This window comes from Petromyzon marinus, chromosome 35 (genome assembly GCF_048934315.1).
Source record: "Petromyzon marinus isolate PM22_M1 ecotype Great Lakes invasive population chromosome 35, UKy_Petmar_22M1.pri1.0, whole genome shotgun sequence".
NCBI lineage: Eukaryota > Metazoa > Chordata > Hyperoartia > Petromyzontiformes > Petromyzontidae > Petromyzon > Petromyzon marinus.
Window position 1 is genome coordinate 3,402,693 of NC_133701.1, and position 18,947 is coordinate 3,421,639.

The window sequence follows — 18,947 nt, forward strand, 5'->3', positions numbered from 1 at the left end:
CCCCACACATCCCTAAACAAAGACAGAAGTTCCCCGCACAGCCTGGAACAGACGATTGGGACCAGTGCTGTTAGCGAGCACACATGAATGCCGGCACGGCAGACGAGGGGGTGGGTAGCCAACACCACGCCCGGCCGCCTTTGTCTCCCCAGTGGCGACGTTTACACACCGTACCAGGTACTCATTTGAGGCCGAATCGACCTAAACACGCACGCACGGACTCATTCAAACACAATGGCTGCGTAATACGAAGCCCTAATCTATTATAGCCTGGCCAGGTTTCCAAATTCCCGTCGCATCTCGGGAGAAGCTTACCCCATGAGTTGGAGATTGTAGCCTTGCTCAGTGGCAGGACACAATCACAATGGGGGAGTCGTCAAGGAATGGTGGAATGGGGGTGGGGGGGGGGATCTGAGCTACGGGCGCCTGGAGGTAGGAGGAGGAAGTTGGGTGGTAGAAGGTGGTGGGCAGGCTGGCTAGGTGGTGTTGGTGGTGGTAGTTGTAGCGGTTCGCACGCTGCGCTACGGACACGGGTTCGATTCCCGCTCACGGCCAACACCGGTGACGATTATCTGAACCGGTCCTGGGCCTCCCCTCGGTCGACTCAGCCTCAAATGAGTAGCAAGCGACACGAGGGAGGCGAAGGCGGTCGGCGGTGGTGCTGGCCACCCACCCCCTCGTGTACCGTGCCGGCCTATACCATAGGTGCTACTCGCTAACAGCGCTTACCCCAACAAATCTCGTTACAGGCTACACGGGGGGGGGGGGGTGGGAGTTGGTGGTGGGTGGTGGTGGTGGTGGGGGTCTTTGTCTTTGCTCTGGTGGTGCAGGGAAACCGGAGCAATTCCAAACAAACCCGGGCAGCGCGGTGCAGCAGTCAGTGGCCATGACGCGCGGAGGAGCTGGCGGTGGGGGTGCACAGAGTGCGGCATCTATTCTCACAGCATCTGCCTCTCCTCCTCCTCCTCAATGCTGCAGCGAGGAGGAGGAGGAGGCTTCTTTCACTTGCAAATTTGCATTTTTTTACAAGGGGAGGGGGGGGGTGGCGAGGCGGTGTGTGGGGGGGGGGTCGCTCTCTTTCTCTTCGCGGCTTCCTCCCAACAATAACAGACAAAAGACATTGTCTAGTGCCTTACTTCCCCTCCCCCGTCTCTCCCCCTCTAACCCCCCCCCCCCCCCCCAACGTTACTACTCCCTGAATGCTAAGCGCTACGGGAGAATGGAGAGAGAGAGCGAGAGAGCGAGAGGCAAAGAAGAGAAATGCGGAGAGACAGAGGAGGACGAGGAGAGACACCGAGGAGGGTGATGGGTGAGACGGTGATGACATCGCAACCAACACCTCTGATGGTTAGTGGCATGGTGATGCGTGTGGACCAGACAACGTTCATGCTGAGAGTGTTGCGATCACGAAGAATGAGTGACAGGTGAAGCGATGACATTGACAAGCTGAGTTCTCTCTGTCGCCAAAGAGATAACAAAGGCCCTCCAACAATGACATCCTCGTCATCTTCTGAATATAAGGCGCCCCGGGTCAACTTCCGTCCGTGACTTTGCTCTGCCGCCACAGCGGACGAATAACTGCAACGCCCTTTCATACGTCCACGAAGCCACTCAACACGAGCGATCGCCACGAATTGGACAGATTAAAAAACACACATTTATATTCATATATATAAATATTATATTTATATATATAAAATCCCGGAGCAAGGGGCGCTGTGTAAAAGTGCGCGCGGCGCCTTTAAAGCCGTGACCACGACAATGGAAGAAGCGCAACTTTGTGTCGGCTGGAGAGGAAAAGAGCAGCGGAGAGCGGCTCACCCACTCGCATACCCCCCCACCACCAATCTCTCTCTCTCTTCCACATCCCTCCTCCTCCTCCCGCATCCATCTCCTGTCCCTCCCGCATCCCCTTCATTTGCACTCTCTGCTCCCTCTCTGCTCCCTCCCGCATCCCTCCCAGCACGAATACCCCCCACCCTACCGCAACCTTCCCGCATGCATCTCTCTCGCTCTTATCTACTTTTGCTTATCGCCAACCAATCCAGCCACTCTATAGGCAGCTGTGAGCCCACCGACAAAGACAAAGATCCCCCGTATAGCCTTAGACTGTTTGGGGCAAGTGCTGTTCGCGAACACCTCTGAAGGCCGGCACGGCACACGAGCGGGTGGTTGCCCAGCACCACGGCTGGCCGCCTTTGTCTCCCTCGTGGCGATGTTTACACACCGCACCAGGTATTCATTTGAGGCCGAGTGAACCTAGGGGAGGCCCAGGACCTGTTCAGAGAATCCTCACTGGTGACGGTGACCCATGAGCGAGAATCGAACTCCGGTGGCTGGGTTCGCCGCGGAGCGCGCTGACCGCTACAGTACCGCTCCCCGAGCCCGTGGACACACGCGCACACGCGTGCACGCGGCACACGTGTTTGTGCGGCAGAGCCTGGACGCAGGCTACACAGGGGGGGGCAGAGACAGAGAGAGTAAGCAGAGAGCGGGGGGCTGTGTCGTCAGCCCTCGACGCAGCGCGCTGGAGCCACCAGCAGAAAACCAGAGAGCGCACAGCTGTGAGAGAGTGCGCGTGTGTGTAGATGTCCGTGCGCGCGCGTGTGTGCGCGTCTCGAGTGGCGCGGTAGTGTGCATGGCCCCTGTAAAGTTCTGTACATTTGTGTGTAAAGTCTGCGGCGTGTCTGGTGGCTGGCTGCGTGTGTATAGTTGTTGTAGTTACGTGTCAAGCGTGTGTGTGTCAAGTGTGTGTGTGTCTTTGTGTCTCGCGTACGGTGTGCGTTTGTGCTGTTTGTCTGTGGCTCGTGGTGTTTATGTGCGGGCCCTGTGTTTACAGTTTGTGGTGTGCGCTTGTGTTACCGCTCTCTCTGTTTGTCTCTCCTCTCAGCCCCCCCAACCTCCCTCTCTCTCTATCCCCGACTCCCATTGCCCCTGTGCGCGCCTCCACCCTCCCTACCCCCCACACTCTCCCCCCACTCACTCACCCTCCCACCTCGCTCCAAACCCCAGCGCCTGATCCCCCCTCCCTCCCGCCAGCCACACGCACGCGGACCACACACGGAGCGCCCACTGGCCCGGGCTGAGCCGGTGGGGTAGGAGTCGTGGAGAGAGGGGGGTGGAGGTGGTAGGGGGGGGGGGTGCCACGCATCCACACATCACACACACATCACAAGGTTCTCTCTCTCTCTCCAAATGGCGCCGCTCGCAAAATCCCCGCGCCCGCCGCTCGCGTTACCTTCAACCCAGAGCGCCTCCACGTCCGTCTCCATCCTCGCCGCGCGCAGCCCGACCGCGAAGGCGCAGAAGGCGAGGACGCCCACAAACAGAGCCTTGCCGCAGTTGCGCTGGAGTTTACATCCCAGCGAGAAGGAGGCGGCCTCCAGGCGCTCCCGGAGGCGAGCGGGGGTGCAGGATCGAGCCGGGACCCCCTGCGTTGGACGAAGCGGCAGAGCGGGAGGCACACGCGCGCGCGGTTGGTCACTGGTGCTGCCCGACAAATGGACCGATCGCGATACCGATTTGTGTGTCCATGAAGCCGCCCTCCTCCTTCTCCACGCCGGGGAGTCTCGTAGCGCTTCTCACATCACAACATCGGCATTATCCCAACACGTGTTTTAAAGGGCACCCTCAGTGGCAGCTGTCCCTGTGCGCGGGACGAGGTGACTCAGCGCCTGGCCTGCAATAGGGGCATTAGTTTGACAATATAGAGGCCGATGACTTCTGCTGCTGCTATGTGTGTAATCCCAATCGAGTGATTTGAAAGATGCACGGACAACCTGTGCGTTGTCTCGTACAGACACGTGCTCAAATCACACACCAATGCAGATATAGTGTCTCACGTCTCACACCAATACACAAACTCGTACTGAAGACACAGGCACACACGTTCTCATACAACAAGCATTCCTGCTCAAAGACACACGCACAATCACACACTCATTCATGTAACGAGTTGCATTCTCACACTCAGATGTATACACGCCAACACAACAATGATGCTAAACTGACATTTACACGCGCACTCATTCGCCGACAGAGACAATGACAAAGACGCCGCCACAGACACACAGCCTTACAGGACTGTTTGGGGCGAGTGCTGTGAGCGAGAACCTACGAAGGCCGCAACGTTCACCAACACGCGCTCTTCCAAAGGCACACTCGTTCAGTAACATTCCCACGCACACACGCGCGCGCGCACCGTCGCACGCACGCGCGTGGAACAGTCACACCGAATGCGCACGCGCATTCATACACACAAGCGTGTTCTAATGTATACACATTTTGACATGTGTAATAACACACGCTTACGAGATCACCAACGTTCAAGCCACACACTCGCACACACATTTGCAGATACAATGAAAAATGCAAGCATCCATCGTGCTGCGGAACATTGGGCTGTTGGGGCAAGTGCAGTTAGAGAGCACCTATTAAGGTCCGGAACAGCGCACGAGATGAGACCAACACCTCGCCCGGCCGCCTTTGTGCCGATATTTATAACCGGCATCATGTACTTATGTAAGGCTAAGACAACAGACGAGAGGCACAGGACCAGGGTTCTGATATCACTCGCAGCTGTCACCGACGAATTGAATTCAGGTAGCCGGATCCGTAGCGCAGTGCCACAACCAATAGCTGCCCATATTCACGCTCACTCGTACATCCACAAACAACATTCACTCTCATTCACTCGAACTCGTTCGCCAACACGTTCACACTCTTTCAAACACAGGTATATAGACGCTCAAAGATAAGGCAAAATATACCCCTATAGACACACAGATTCGTCGGAGCAAGTGCCGTTAGCTATCATCTCTTACGTAAGGCACGCAGATCACGTGAAAAATAGTGATGTATCAAAATAAACAATCGTTAACACACATACAGATACTGTACTGTCAATCACACGCACGCTCACTCATTCATCTCCACACTCTCACGTTCATTTAGCAACACGAAGATCCCCCGTGTAGCCTTAACAGACTTTTGGGGCAAGAGCTGTTAGAGAGCACCTGTGATGGTCGGAACGGCACACGAGGGGGTGGGTAGCGATATTTACACATCGCACCAGGTACTCATTTGAGACTGAGTCGACCTAGGGGAGGCCCAGTACCGGTTCAGATAATCATCCGACGGGAATGAAAATGCGGTCGCGAGGTTTGTATCGCAACGCGTTAATCACTAAACCACCGCTCCCCACACAATCTCTCACACTCACAAAAGTTCAAGCATCTCGTTAATCCACATACAGAGTTACATACACTCACGTTCACTCGCTCAATATTAACATATATACCTATTCTACATAATTAACTCCGACTCGCAAATACGCACGGACAAACATGTATGCAGGCACTCTGTCGCAATCACGATATCGCACGCTCACTCTTACATGCTCTTGCTCACTGTCATACCCGTTCACACACACTCATTCACACACTCTCACACACTCATTCACACACTCTGTCTCGCACATACTCTCACACTCTCATTCACACACTCTCTCTCGCACGCACACTCATTCACACACTCTGTCTCGCACACACTCTCATTCACACACTCTGTCTCGCACACACTCTCATTCACACACTCTCATTCACACACTCTCGCACGCACACTCATTCACACACTCTGTCTCGCACGCACACTCATTCACTCACACTCATTCACACACTCCCTCACTTTCAGCACGAACCTCTACGCGGAACAGCGATGCAGGCAACTTTTTGCACGCGGCTCTGGAACCGAGAACCCCGGGGCTGGGACCCCCTCATCCCCAGCACAGTCTCCACCGCTCCTCCCCGGGTCAGACCCCTGAGCCACGGGGCTCCTCACCCCTAAGCCCCGAGCTCTTCACCCCGAGACCTATACCCCTCACCCCGGAAGCCACCGCGGCGCTCGGCTCATCCGAACCGCGCACCGAAACTTTTTTACGCAAACCCCGCAGAAGCAAACCCTGGGTCCCCTTCAACGGCCGAGTTCGCCGTCCTCCTATCCCTCTCCGCGAACATCAACCCGAGGAGCCGTAGCGAGCGCCAACTTCTACACGCGGTGCGGCGCCAGGCACCTTGTAGGATGACGGCGGTGGTGGTGGTGGCGCACCGGCGGCCTCCTGGTACCGGCGCGGCCCGCCCGCCTCCGCCGGCCGCTGAGTGTCCATGTCGGGGTCGGGTGCGCGGCAGTGGTGATGATGGTGGTGATGGCGCACGGCTCCCGAACTTTAATTCCCATCAAAGAGCCTCGTGCAGGCGCAGGAAGCCAGCGCAACCCGTGCCTCGGCAGGGCATGAGCGGTGGCGGTGGACCGGTCCGGGAGCGCGAGAGTCCCGTTGCGTTACGCACGCGCGCGTGCTTCGCGCACAGAGAGGCGATGCTACACCCGGCGCTTATAGTTTACAAGAATACTACTCGAAAGAAGAAGAAGAAAAAAAACAACGACAAATACACGTGTGAACAACACACGTGTGTCTACGTGTCCGCACGGGTGACTCCGAGAACGTATCACAACGCTAGCATAAGAGTCCCCGCGGTTTGGAGTCGCTCAGAGTCCGCCTCGCAGACATCGTCGCTGCCTCCGCTGCTGCTGCTGAGGCTGTTGTTGCTGCTGCCGAACGCGGCTCAATGGGTGATCCACGGGGCGATTCATTTGGAAAAGGGGCTCCCTCCCCCCCTCCCCAACCCCCCACCCCGCAACCCCCCCCCCGATCCCCCGGCCCGCCCTCGGGCTTCATTGAGCGTCCCAGCCCCACCGCCCTCGCCTCGCTCCCATTGGCCGGAGGGAGGCTTTGGGGGGAGCGAGGGTTGAAGCAAATTACTCAGCAAACATGAGCTATTATTAGGGAGCGACCACCCAGCTCGGGAGTGGACGCGCGCGACTGCGTGTGCGCTCCGCGGAGGAGGTGGGGGGGAAGGCAGGGAGGGAGGAGGGATGCTGGAGGGGGGTAGGCAGGCAGGGAGGGAGGAGGTGGGGTGGGAGGTGGGCCGAGGAAGGCATGCATGAACTCCAGCATCGCAACACACGCGCTCGCGGGAGGAGGGGAAACTGGAGGCGCAGCGCACGCGAGGCGTTCGCTTTGCGCTCTCTTCTCCGCTCCCTGGCTGGGCTCAGGGAACTGCGAACACGCAGATATGCTTCTGCTATGGAGAAGGGCTATTGCCCGAAACGTCGCCTATTATATATTACGATTAGAGCGGTGTTAATGACGAATGTGGTGGGGCTTTCGTTTGTTATTTGTGCTTTGTGCACCGCTGCCAACGCAGTATCACGATTTTGTTTAATCGTGAACACTAAAATTCCACCTCTCCCCTATAGATTATAGACTGCAGTGGTAAGCGATGTTAGCGAGCGCCTATTAAGGTTAGAACCGCGCACGAGGGGGAGGTGTAGGCCAGCACCACTCCCGAGTAGTCTACTAATTTGAGGCTGAGTCAACGTAGAGGTGGGACAGGACCGGTTCAGTTACCGATTGACATTTATCGACTGTCCAATTCACTGTTATTATATTCAGGTAAAGTGCAGTTTACAATCAAATAAACTGTTGCTTGTAAAATCGTAAGGACGGTGAGAGACGAAATACTTAGGATATTTTTCCACCAAATTAATTTGAAACTCGATGACTTTTCATTCTTCTTAAAGCGGCAATGATCCACTGAACGCGCACGTCACCCAATCACAGTCAGAATCAGGATCGGAATATGCATTTAGACCGATCTGGGCATCGCTGTCAAAAACACACAGCGCATAAATCGCAGCACGCCGACACCAGCGGTGGCTGATGAATGAAAACATCTCCGTCTTTCAGAAAACCCGTGGGACGTTCCCCATCCCATTGTGAACCCCGGTGACCCCAGTCAGCCGAGATATTCATATCTTGCTGGAACTACCGGACATATGTGGACAAAAAAGAAGCTTTATAGCCCATCGGATTCCTCCAGGATAAATAAATATGCTGATGCTGGAAGCCCAGCAGGCGCATTAGCGTGGTGTGCAAACCACGGCGCCACCGCTCCCCAATATATTCACGAAAGTCAAACACATCCGCCAATAACACTGCCTTCAAAGGAAAATTAAAATGAGTGGTTATTGAGTTGTTGTGTTGTTTGTGTTCATGCCAACGCAACAGCATGGCCAAACCATTTTCCAAGCACACAGTGCGTGTGTTGTCGTAGAAATACCCATATATACACAACAAAACCACATTTACTGTTAAACGGGATTAAATACGAATTGTCTCAATCATAATGTATTTTCATGCTGATCACAAATGATGAGTACAATTTTAAATTATGAATGTTTGTTTGAGTATAGAGTATGTGTTCTCTTGTTCAGGCGCTTGGCACCACAGGCAAGAGTCTAACTCGACGTGCTCGTTGCGGCGATCAGCTGCGCCGTGCCAGGCGCGGTGCAGCACACACGAGGTCACACAGCACGCAAAGCCACCCACCCTTTATCACCAAAGGAGGAGGAGGAGGGAATGATGGCGAAACTGTGGAGGTCCAATTAATGTTGTTAGCTGCCTCCATTGTCTCACAGAAGCGAGGTGGAGAGAGAAAGGGAGGAAGAGTTACAGGTCTCTTTCTCACGGGAGAGGTCGGGACAAGAAATGTAATAAATAAAAATGTGTATACATTGGTCGTGATGCTAGTAAGTCGTGCGCCAAAGACTCCTGAAAGCTAGAGAAGTCGTCTGATGGTCGACTGCGACTAAGGACAACCAGACCGTGGCATCGAGTCTGTATTCACTTAACTACGTTTGACATTGGTGTCATGTTGATTGCTTTTACATACAGGTAATTGCCTGATCGACATGCCTTTTTGATTCATAACCAATACCTTCGTAACAGTATTATAAGTTGTACCTAACACCGGTTTGCATGTTCACGACTTGAAATTCTGGCTCTGAGTAAAAATAAAGACTTTTGCTTGCGTTGAAATTCGGTTCCCGTGTGCGGGCTTGAACCTCGTGTGTTTCGGCCAGGCCGCTGTACGCGTCGATTTAAAACTAAATCCGACTTCCATGGGTTACTGCCATTGTTCAAGTATACCCCATAGACAAGGCAACACGCAACATAATTGACAGATACCATTTGGAACGAGGGCGAATTTGGAGAGCGCAGCCGGTGAATGTAAATGCCGAGCAGAGGGATCGCTCTACACACGCCGGCTCAGAGTTGAATTAATCCCCGAATCCAATTAATTTGAGATATTGATGAGGCCATGACCAAACAGCCAGGAATGCACCCGATATCGCCAAGCTAAGCGCCTGGATAGTCCTTGGATGGGTGGCTACAACCATGCATTTACAGGTGTTATAGGCTGTTGCGAGGCTACGCGGTTCGTAGCAGGTCAGTACACTGTTGCACTGTACTCTCACGCCTTCATCATCATCAACCCGTATCGACCAGCGTGGTGAAGTATGGTCAAATAATGCACACGGCTTGGGGAGACCTTCGTTCAGCGGCGGATGCACACACAGTTGGCTGGGCGCGTAGAGGAGAATGAAAGCGATGCGTGGCTACAAACAAACAGCTGAAGCTGAATTCATGGAGGCGCAATCGCTGTTATTGTAGCCAAACAGAAACGTTAAACAATGGCGAGTGGGCCAACGTTACCATTGTTAACTTCCACAGACACACGGAGGGGGTTAGTGTCGCGCTTTGTCCGTCTGCCGCTACCCATCCTGTGACACATTCGCACGAGGTTCACTCTGAACCAGGGACCCCCCTCGAAGGGGCGGGCGGGCGGGCGGGGAGGTCAGAATCCCTTGCGCGCACCGCTCCTGGTGAGCCCTCGGCGGATGGCGAGCGACCCCTAGCGTCGCTGAACCCCGCGCGGATGAGACCCCCCTCGCGGAACAAGGGGGACTGACTCCCCTTCCAAAAACGACCCCCCCCCTCTCCCCACCTTGTATTAAGATCTCCTTGCGGAAGACGCGACCCCCCCCCCCCACCCCACATGTGAATGAACGAGAAAACCCCCGTGGAAATGCACCCATAAGTTAATAACAAGCCAACGTGCTCTGCCTTGCACAGGAGTATACGTTTAGAGACACCCCGCTGATTTATAATGACCCACCGTCACATTGTGAAAGACCCAACGCGGAAGATCCCCTGGTTTTGAATTTCCGCGAAACTCATGGTCCACCCAAAAACCGCATCCGCTGCACAAACCGTGGCAGCAAATGAGGATACACTGATGCACACATTTAAAATGAAACTCTCCATTAGTGAGTGGTGCGACTGTGGTCATCCAGAACAGACCGCACAGCGTCATACGACGCAATGCCCGATCCACAAATACGAAGGAGACATCGCATCGACGATGCAACTACTTCGCCGGCTCCTGACGCCGTCGTCTGGGCTTGAACACCTGGATGTGAAATTTGAGTCGTTTGCTCTGCGTCTAACATCCGTCGACCGTGCGAAACAAGAAGATCGCATTGTTCTCAACAGGCGATTGGGCATTGTTAAAGCGATGGCTCCACAACTCAGAGCTCACGGAGATGGACGATGTAACGCGTGGTGTATTGAGATTGGCGGGAGACGTGCAGAGGTTTCGCAACGAATACGCCGCTGTCTCTCTCCAAACGTTTTGTCTGGCATCTAGAGAAATGGGACCCCTTGTGGAAGGGGGTGAATGAGACCCCAGGGGTTGAATGAGACCCCTGTACGATGGGAGACTCGGGACCTGCCAGCTTGGTGTCCCACAGGTGGCACCTCACCCGTGACGTCGTTCGCTAAGAGCCGGGTCGACGCGCGGTCCAACTTGGAGCGAATTGCTCCAAAATGGGAATCTGACAAAGCGATCATCGCGAGACCTTGGCAGGGCCCTCCTCGAAAGGGAGTCCTGAGACTCCGCGAGGCTTGCCTGGGTAAACAAGCGGAATAAACAGAGCGCGCCGGAGTGACCCGGCACCCAAACTAAAGTGCCTCCAGCACCATTACCACTGCTGTTGTTGTTGTTACCGCTTCGTTGTGATTACACACGAGCATTATTACCGTATTCTCCGGAATACAAGACACACTCTGCCCCCCCCACCCACCGTGTTTTAAAATAAGCGGTCGGTGCGCGTCTTAGAATCCGGCAACCACGTGCGTGTGTGAGCGAGCGGATTTGGTGTGGGGAGCGACAGCGCCGTGGTTTGCGCACTGCGCTACCGAAACAGGGCGACTCGAGTTCGAGTGCCTCGAGACATCAACGCCGGTGGCGAATATTTGAAAGGGTCCAGAGCTTGCCCGTAGGTCGACTCAGCCACAAATGAGTGCCTGGCGCGGTGTGTTAAACGTCAGCACCGGGGGAGACAAAGGCGGCCGGGCGTGGTGTTGGCCACGCAGCACCTTGGTGTGCCGTGCCGGCCATCATAGGTCCTCACTCCCAACAGTCTGTTACAGACTATACGGGGGGGGGGGTCTTTGTCTTTTATATAAATCGACTGCATTGACGACTGTGCACAAGATGCGCGGTGCGTCTTGCAATCCCGGAAAAAGAACAAATCTTCTTCTTAAAATCACGAGAACACGGCATTACTAATTTGCCGTGCGACGACTACGATTCACACGAGCGCCGTCAACGCCGCCGTTTTTGGCATCGGTATTGTATAGAAGCGCGCGGCTCAACTTAACACGCTCGCCGTGTGATCTTATCAGCCGCATTTACCAACACGCATTGCCCATTCATTGTCATGTTTTTTGTGACACCCCAACCCTCCCTCCAACGAACACCCCCTCCTCCATCCCATCAGCCGCACATCGCCTCCTGCCCCCCCCACCACCACCACATCCTACACCTCCCCCCCCATCTCGCAACGGGAGAGCGAGGAGCGGAGGCAATGGGTTCGTGTGATAAAGGCGGAGCGTGGCAGGGCGCGTTGGAGATGGTGGATGATGGTTGTGTGGGTGATGGTGGGGCGGGGAGATGGCGCGCTGGGGGAGGGATGCTGGGTGGGGTTGTGCGGAGCAATTTGTCGGGTGCATGGGGTAAGAACAACCCACCCGCGTGGGTGGCCGCGTTCCCCTCGACCGCCCCACGCCGCCAGGGCAATGCATTATGAATCTACGTCGAAGCACAATTGTCTTCGGTATTTGCATTTCTAAACGCTGCTGGGAGGGGGTGGGTGGGGGGCTATTCCTTTCTCACCCCCCCCCCCCCACACACACTTCCACCCCACCCCCAAACACAACCAGCAGCCTCGCTTCTTCTTATTCGCCGTCCTTCTCTTCTTAAGATACTGTGATTTAAAAAAATAAAATCAGTGTTGTGGCTAAATCCCTGTGTTGCCTCGTTCGTTCGCCCCCCGCCCCCATCCCCGCGTCTCTCCTGCCCACCCTCCCCTCGCTCCCTACCACCACGATGAGCGGCATAGTCACCACCAGGATCACCAACCACTTCCAACATCAAAAACCACAATCACAACCACCACCACCACCGGCAGCAGCAGCACTACCACCAGCACCACCACCGCCATCACCACCTCTATGTTTGTTGTCGTAGCGTTCTGAGCCGCACTAACTGGACGGCTGTGAAAGAGCTTTGTAGCTCGTCGGATTCCTCCAGTCGATATAAATATTCTCATTCTAACGGCACCGTCGTCACAAGTTGTCGCCATCACTAACGGCAGCGTCACCACCAGCAGCACCACCACCACGTTAGCACCACCAGCACCACCACCACGTCACCACCACCAGCACCACCACCACGTTAGCACCACCAGCACCACCACGTTAGCACCACCAGCGCCACCACGTTAACACCACTAGCACCACCACGTTAGCACCACCAGCACCACCACGTTAGCACCACCAGCACCACCACGTTAGCACCACCAGCACCACCACGTTAGCACCACCAGCACCACCACGTTAGCACCACCAGCACCACCACGTTAGCACCACCAGCACCACCGCACCACGTGGAACAAAAAACGTACGGAATGGGACATTGAGAAGCTCACGATCACGCATTAACGCCAAGCGTCCTGTGTTCGTTTATGGCCGGTGTGATTACATGCAATACGAGAGGCAATGTTAATCGCCGCGACTGATATTGTATTACACAATGTCTGGCGTGTGATTCCGTTAGCGTGCCAATTTCCCAAATACGATACAAATTACACGCGCGCATAGCCACGTGTAACTTGCAGCAGCAGCAACAACCCCCCCCCCCCCCCCTCTCTACATAAACCCATTTCTATATTTGTAGCTACATGATAAATGCGGCGTTATGTAACACGAGGTGCGCGTTTTCGAAATTATTTCATTATTTACGCGACCCGCTAGAGAGGGGAGGGAGGGCAGAGAAAGCAGCGTAATTAAAGTAAAAAAAAGTGCGAGGCTTAAAATTGGAGGGACTGTTGAAAATGAATGAGCGCGACTTTGCTCACGGATGTAGCGGCAGATTTGCCAACGTTTGCAGGGGTCGACAGAGCGAGGCGATTCCATCACAAATCCACGGCGCGCGAGACCCAGAGGCTCGTCACGTTCAGCGCTCCTCCTCTGGTCGCGTGCGACGATGCCAACGCCACGGGGCATTGCGTGGCGCAGAGGGCACTCTGCCAACGGACGAGGTGGCAACGGCACCTTCGACTAAGCAGGGTTGGTACCGTGCGGAGCGAAAGAGGTTCAACATAGGTACATCGATCATGATGATGATGATCATAATGGTGATGACAATGGTGATGATGATGATGATGTGTAGGCCTTCATCCAGTAGCGAATAGAGAATGGATGATGATGGTTGATGATAACAATCGGTGGTGTTGACAAAGGTGACACGATTTCGGTAAATAAATGTCATCGAGGTGTTGATCACGATAACAACACTTAATAATGATGGGCATGTGTGGCTTGTCACGACACCATTTGACGCGAATTTTAAACACGCTGAGAGGTTACATATATATGCGTGTATATATATATAAAAAGGTCGTTTTTTTAGATGACGATGCAACTTTCCTTTACAATGTGATGACAATGGTGACCTCGATACAATTTGGTGTTGACAAAGATGATGATCAAAACATTTGCATACGCTATGACGAAGGGTCATCGCCCGAAACGTCGCCCATTGTGTTTTATTTTAAGGCCAAGGTATTATTGGCACTCGTGTTGAGTTTATAGATGTTGTTGATTGTGTTATTGTGTACCACTCCTAACGCAGCTTCATCATCACCAATTTATTTATCGTCAAAGGAAATAACTTACTCTTAACGATGGCCATGATTCGTATGATTTAATGGTCATGATGATGCCAACTATTAACTTTGAAGATGATGATTACGGTGATGATGGTTGATGTTCCAGATGATATGTTGTGCAGAAACGGCGATGCTGCGATTGTGCTACTCGCTTTTTCTACATTCAACTCACGCATCTCCACTGTGATTACCACTCACGCATCTTCACTGCGATTACCACTCACGCATCTCCATTGCGATTACCATTCACGCATCTCCACTGTGATTACCACTCACGCATCTCCACTGTGATTACCACTCACTCATCTCCACTGTGATTACCACTCACGCATCTCCACTGTGATTACCACTCACTCATCTCCACTGTGATTACCACTCACTCATCTCCACTGTGATTACCACTCACGCATCTCCACTGTGATTACCACTCACGCATCTCCACTGTGATTACCACTCACGCATCTCCACTGTGATTACCACTCACGCATCTCCACTGTGATTACCACTCACGCATCTCCACGTGCAAGTAGCCACAACGCCGTCGTATATAAATCTCACGAATGTTCACGTCCGAATCTCACGCGCACCTTCTCTCCCCTCGCCACGCCACAGGCACCACGTGTCCATCTGATTTTCATCATTATTATTATTAATGGCCACTAATTAAGTAATTGATAAATACCCACAAATGAATTACAACTGGCGAGCAAAGTGACAACCGTCCCCTGAGCTTGGGGCGATCAGAGAAGGGGCCACGGGGAGGCGTGGAGTCTCAGAGTTGCATCGCGAACAGGATCATTGAGGAGCGTAGCATACACGTGTTCTCCCTCAACACTCAATAGGAACCGTCATTAGCAGCAGCATCATCATCAGCAGCATTACCATAAACAACAGAATCACCGATCTCTTGATCATGTCTACTTCCATCAATATCGACACCAAGTGTTGTCACCGTCACCACCATCACTACCAACACCCCGTGACACCACTATCAGCACCAACACCACGGACATCATTGTGAACACCAGCCACACGCATTCATCACAGTCGACAGCACCACCACTAACTACCACCACCACCAACACCACCACCGTTATCAATGGCAGAAACATTATCCACACGACCACCATCATTATTTCTCGAAACTATCAGCACCACCAGTAGAATCTCCCACATTATATCGGCACCTCCACCACCACCGCCGGTAGCATCGTCAACATCACCACTGCCACGAACGCCATCACCAAATACCGCCGGCAACAATTCTCAACATCATCGGCGCCACCGTTCGGGTCACTCACCACGCACGGCGCGGCTGTGATCTCATAGAATTTCATCGTTGTCCTCGTCTCTCTCCTCTCTCCTCGTCTTGCCCGGGCGATGATGATGATGATAGGAGCAGCAGTAGCAGCAGCAGCAGCAGGAGGAGCAACCCCCGTGCTCCCCGGCGGCGGCAGGGGTCACCGCTCCCTAGCCTCCTCGACTTGGGCTCCTCTTCTCGGACTTCGCTGGCAGGGGGCCCCCCCCACCAACCACCACCACCACCACCCCCCCACCAAAAAAAAAACCTCGCGCGCACAAAAACCCCTTGCTCTCTTGTTCACCCCCGGAGCTCCGTCTGTCTTTTTGCAGCCGCGGCTTTTGTTTTTAAGAAAACGTGAAATCCTCGGAGCTTGTCCTCATTGTTGCGCTCTTTGTGCGCTCCACCACAGTAGCTGCGCTCTTTCCATCAAAACGTGGATTTGACTGCGGCGTGGTGTGTGGGGTGGTGGTGGTGGGTGGTGGTGGTGGTGGGGGCAGGGCGGGGTGTGTCGTGGCGGGGCGGGGGGGTGATGGAAGGGGAGTTGGTGTGATGTGTGGCGGCGTGTGATGGGTGGTGCTGGTGATTGGTGGTGTTGGGGGAGGGGGGGGGGAAGATGAGGTGTGGGGTGACGTGTGTGACGGAGGATGCGGTGTGTGACGGGTGCGCGTGATGGGAATTGTGGTGGTGTATGCGGGGTGGGTTGCGTGATGAGTGTGTCTGGGGGAGCGGGTAATGCAGTGGTTATCGCGTTCACGACACACATCGGTTACCAATATTTGAACTGGTCCTGGGCCTCCCCTAGGTAGACTTATCCTTAAATGAGTACCTGGTGCGGGGTGTAAACATCAGTGCTGGAGAGACAAAGGTGGCCGGGTGTTGTGCTGACCACCCACCTCATCTACCGTGCTGGCCTTAATTGGTGGTCGCTAACAGCACTTGGCCCAACAGTTTGTTAAGGCTACTTCAGGGGGTGTATTTGTCTTTGTAAAAGGCTATGCGGAGATATTTGTAGTTGCTGTGTCTGATGGGAGGCTGTGATAGGGATGTGTGTGTGTGTGATAGGGATGTGTGTGTGATAGGGATGTGTGTGTGATAGAGATCTGTGTGTGTGTGATAGGGATGTGTGTGTGTGTGATGGGGATGTGTGTGTGTGTGATAGGGATGTGGTGTGTATGTGTGGTAGAGATGTGTGTGTGTGTGTGATAGGGATGTGGTGTGTATGTGTGATAGAGATGTGTGTGTGTGTGATAGGGATGTGGTGTGTATGTGTGATAGAGATGTGTGTGTGTGATAGGGATGTGTGTGTGTGATAGGGATGTGTGTGTGTGTGTGTGATAGGGACGTGGTGTGTGTGATAGGGATGTGGTGTGTATGTGTGATAGGGATGTGTGTGTGTGTCATAGGGATGTGTGTGTGATAGGGATGTGTGTGTGTGTGATAGGGACGTGGTGTGTATGTGTGATAGGGATGTGTGTGCGTGTGTGATAGGGATGTGTGTGTGTGTGATAGGGATGTGTGTGTGTGATAGGGATGTGGTGTGTATGTGTGATAGAGATGTGTGTGTGTGTGTGATAGGGATGTGTGTGTGATAGGGATGTGTGTGTGTGATAGGGACGTGGTGTGTATGTGTGATAGGGATGTGGTGTGTATGTGTGATAGGGATGTGTGTGTGTGATAGAGATGTATGTGTGTGTGATAGGGATGTGTGTGTGATGGGGATGTGTGTGTGTGTGTGTGATGGGGATGTGGGGTGTGTATGTGATTGGGATGTGGTGTGTGTATGTGTGATAGGGATGTGGTGTGTGTGTGATGGGGATGTGGGGTGTGTGTGATAGGGATGTGCATGTGTGTGTGTGTGATAGGGATGTGTGTGTGTGTGTGTGATAGAGATGTGTGTGTGTGATAGGGATGTGTGTGTGATAGGGATGTGTGTGTGTGTGATAGGGATGTGTGTGTGTGTGTGATGGGGATGTGGGGCGTGTGTGTGATTGGGATGTGGTGTGTGTGTGTGTGATAGGGATGTGGTGTGTGTGTGTGTGATAGAGATGTGTGTATGTGTGATAGGGATGTGTGTGTGTGTGATAGGGATGTGGTGTGTGTGTGTGATAGGGATGTGTGTGTGTGTGATAGGGATGTGTGTGTGTGATGGGGATGTGGGGTGTGTGTGTGATTGGGATGTGATGTGTGTGTGTGTGATGGGGATGTGTGTGTGTGTGATGGGGATGTGGGGTGTGTGTGTGTGATTGGGATGTGATGTGTGTGTGTGATGGGGATGTGGGGTGTGTGTGATAGGGATGTGGGGTGTGTGTGATAGGGATGTGGGTGTGTGTGTGATGGGGATGTGGGGTGTGTGTGTGTGTGATAGGGATGTGGGTGTGTGTGATATGGATGTGTGTGTGTGTGATATGGATGTGTGTGTGTGATGGGGATGTGTGTGTGTGTGTGATGGGGATGTGGGGTGTGTGTGTGTGATGGGGATGTGATGTGTGTGTGTGTGTGATGGGGATGTGGTGTGTGTGTGATAGGGATGTGGGGTGTGCGTGTGTAATAGGGATGTGTGTGTGTGTGATAGAGATGTATGTGTGTGTGATAGGGATGTGTGTGTGTGTGTGTGATAGGGATGTGTGTGTGTGATGGGGATGTGTGTGTGTGTGATGGGGATGTGGGGTGTGTGTGATAGGGATGTGGGGTGTGTGTGTGTAATAGGGATGTGTGTGTGTGTGATATGGATGTGATGTGTGTGATAGGGACGTGGTGTGTGTGTGACAGAGATGAGGAGCGGGGTGTGTGATTGGTGTAAATGGAGATGCGCTATAACGGCTCTTTGGGGAAATTTTAGTTTTTCGGGTGGGTGTGTAATGGGGCTGTGGCGTGAGGTGTATTGCTGGGTACCGGGTGTGATGGGAATTGTGGCGTGACATGGGGTGTGGTGTGCGATGAGTGTAATGAACGAGATGGTGTCTGTGAATGGTGTGCTGTTCTCTGTGTGCGGTGGGACCTCTCTCTGGAGGGTTGCAGTTGGGGTTGTACTGTTCATTTTAGAGGTGGTGTTGTGGTTATAGAGTGTGCGATGGAGGCGTGCGTGGAGGTGTACGATGAAATATAGTTTTGGAGTGGTGTAGGTGGTGTGTGATGAAAGTGTGAGTGTGGGCGTATCGTGGTGAGGGCGTTTTATGATGGTTTAAGGTGTATTGAGGCTGTGTGCTGTGGGTTTGGGGTGTATCTTGTCAAGTAGTTTCTGGGCAGGTCTCAAGGGTGTGTGTTGTGGATGTGCCAGTGAGGTGTATTCTGAGTGTTGTCTACGGTTGATGTTTGTTTGGGTTGATGGAATGAGCGTGGTGCGAGCGGTTACATGTGGTTGATGGTGTGTGTGTTGTTATGGGGAGCGGTGGCGCAGCGGTTAGCGCGCTGCGCTGCGAACCCGGCGACCCGAGTTCGATTCCACCGCCAA

At 53.6% G+C, this 18,947-nt stretch overlaps 1 protein-coding gene across 2 annotated transcripts in view; it reads right to left on the bottom strand.

Moving 5' to 3' along the window:
* Window positions 1-15,594, bottom strand: part of LOC116948855 (protein patched homolog 1-like) — a 59,325-nt gene extending 43,731 nt beyond the window's left edge. The window contains exons 1-2 of one of the 2 annotated variants that reach the window (XM_032966022.2): window positions 15,495-15,594; window positions 3,239-3,431 (exon numbers count right to left, since the gene is read on the bottom strand). In XM_032966022.2, the coding sequence (XP_032821913.1) occupies window positions 3,239-3,431; window positions 15,495-15,530 (229 nt within the window). In that variant the 5' untranslated portion in view covers window positions 15,531-15,594. Of the gene's footprint in view, window positions 1-3,238; window positions 3,432-6,070; window positions 6,651-15,494 lie in introns of those variants that run through there. The other variant, XM_032966021.2, reaches the window with a different exon arrangement.
* Window positions 15,595-18,947: the final 3,353 nt, after the last annotated feature.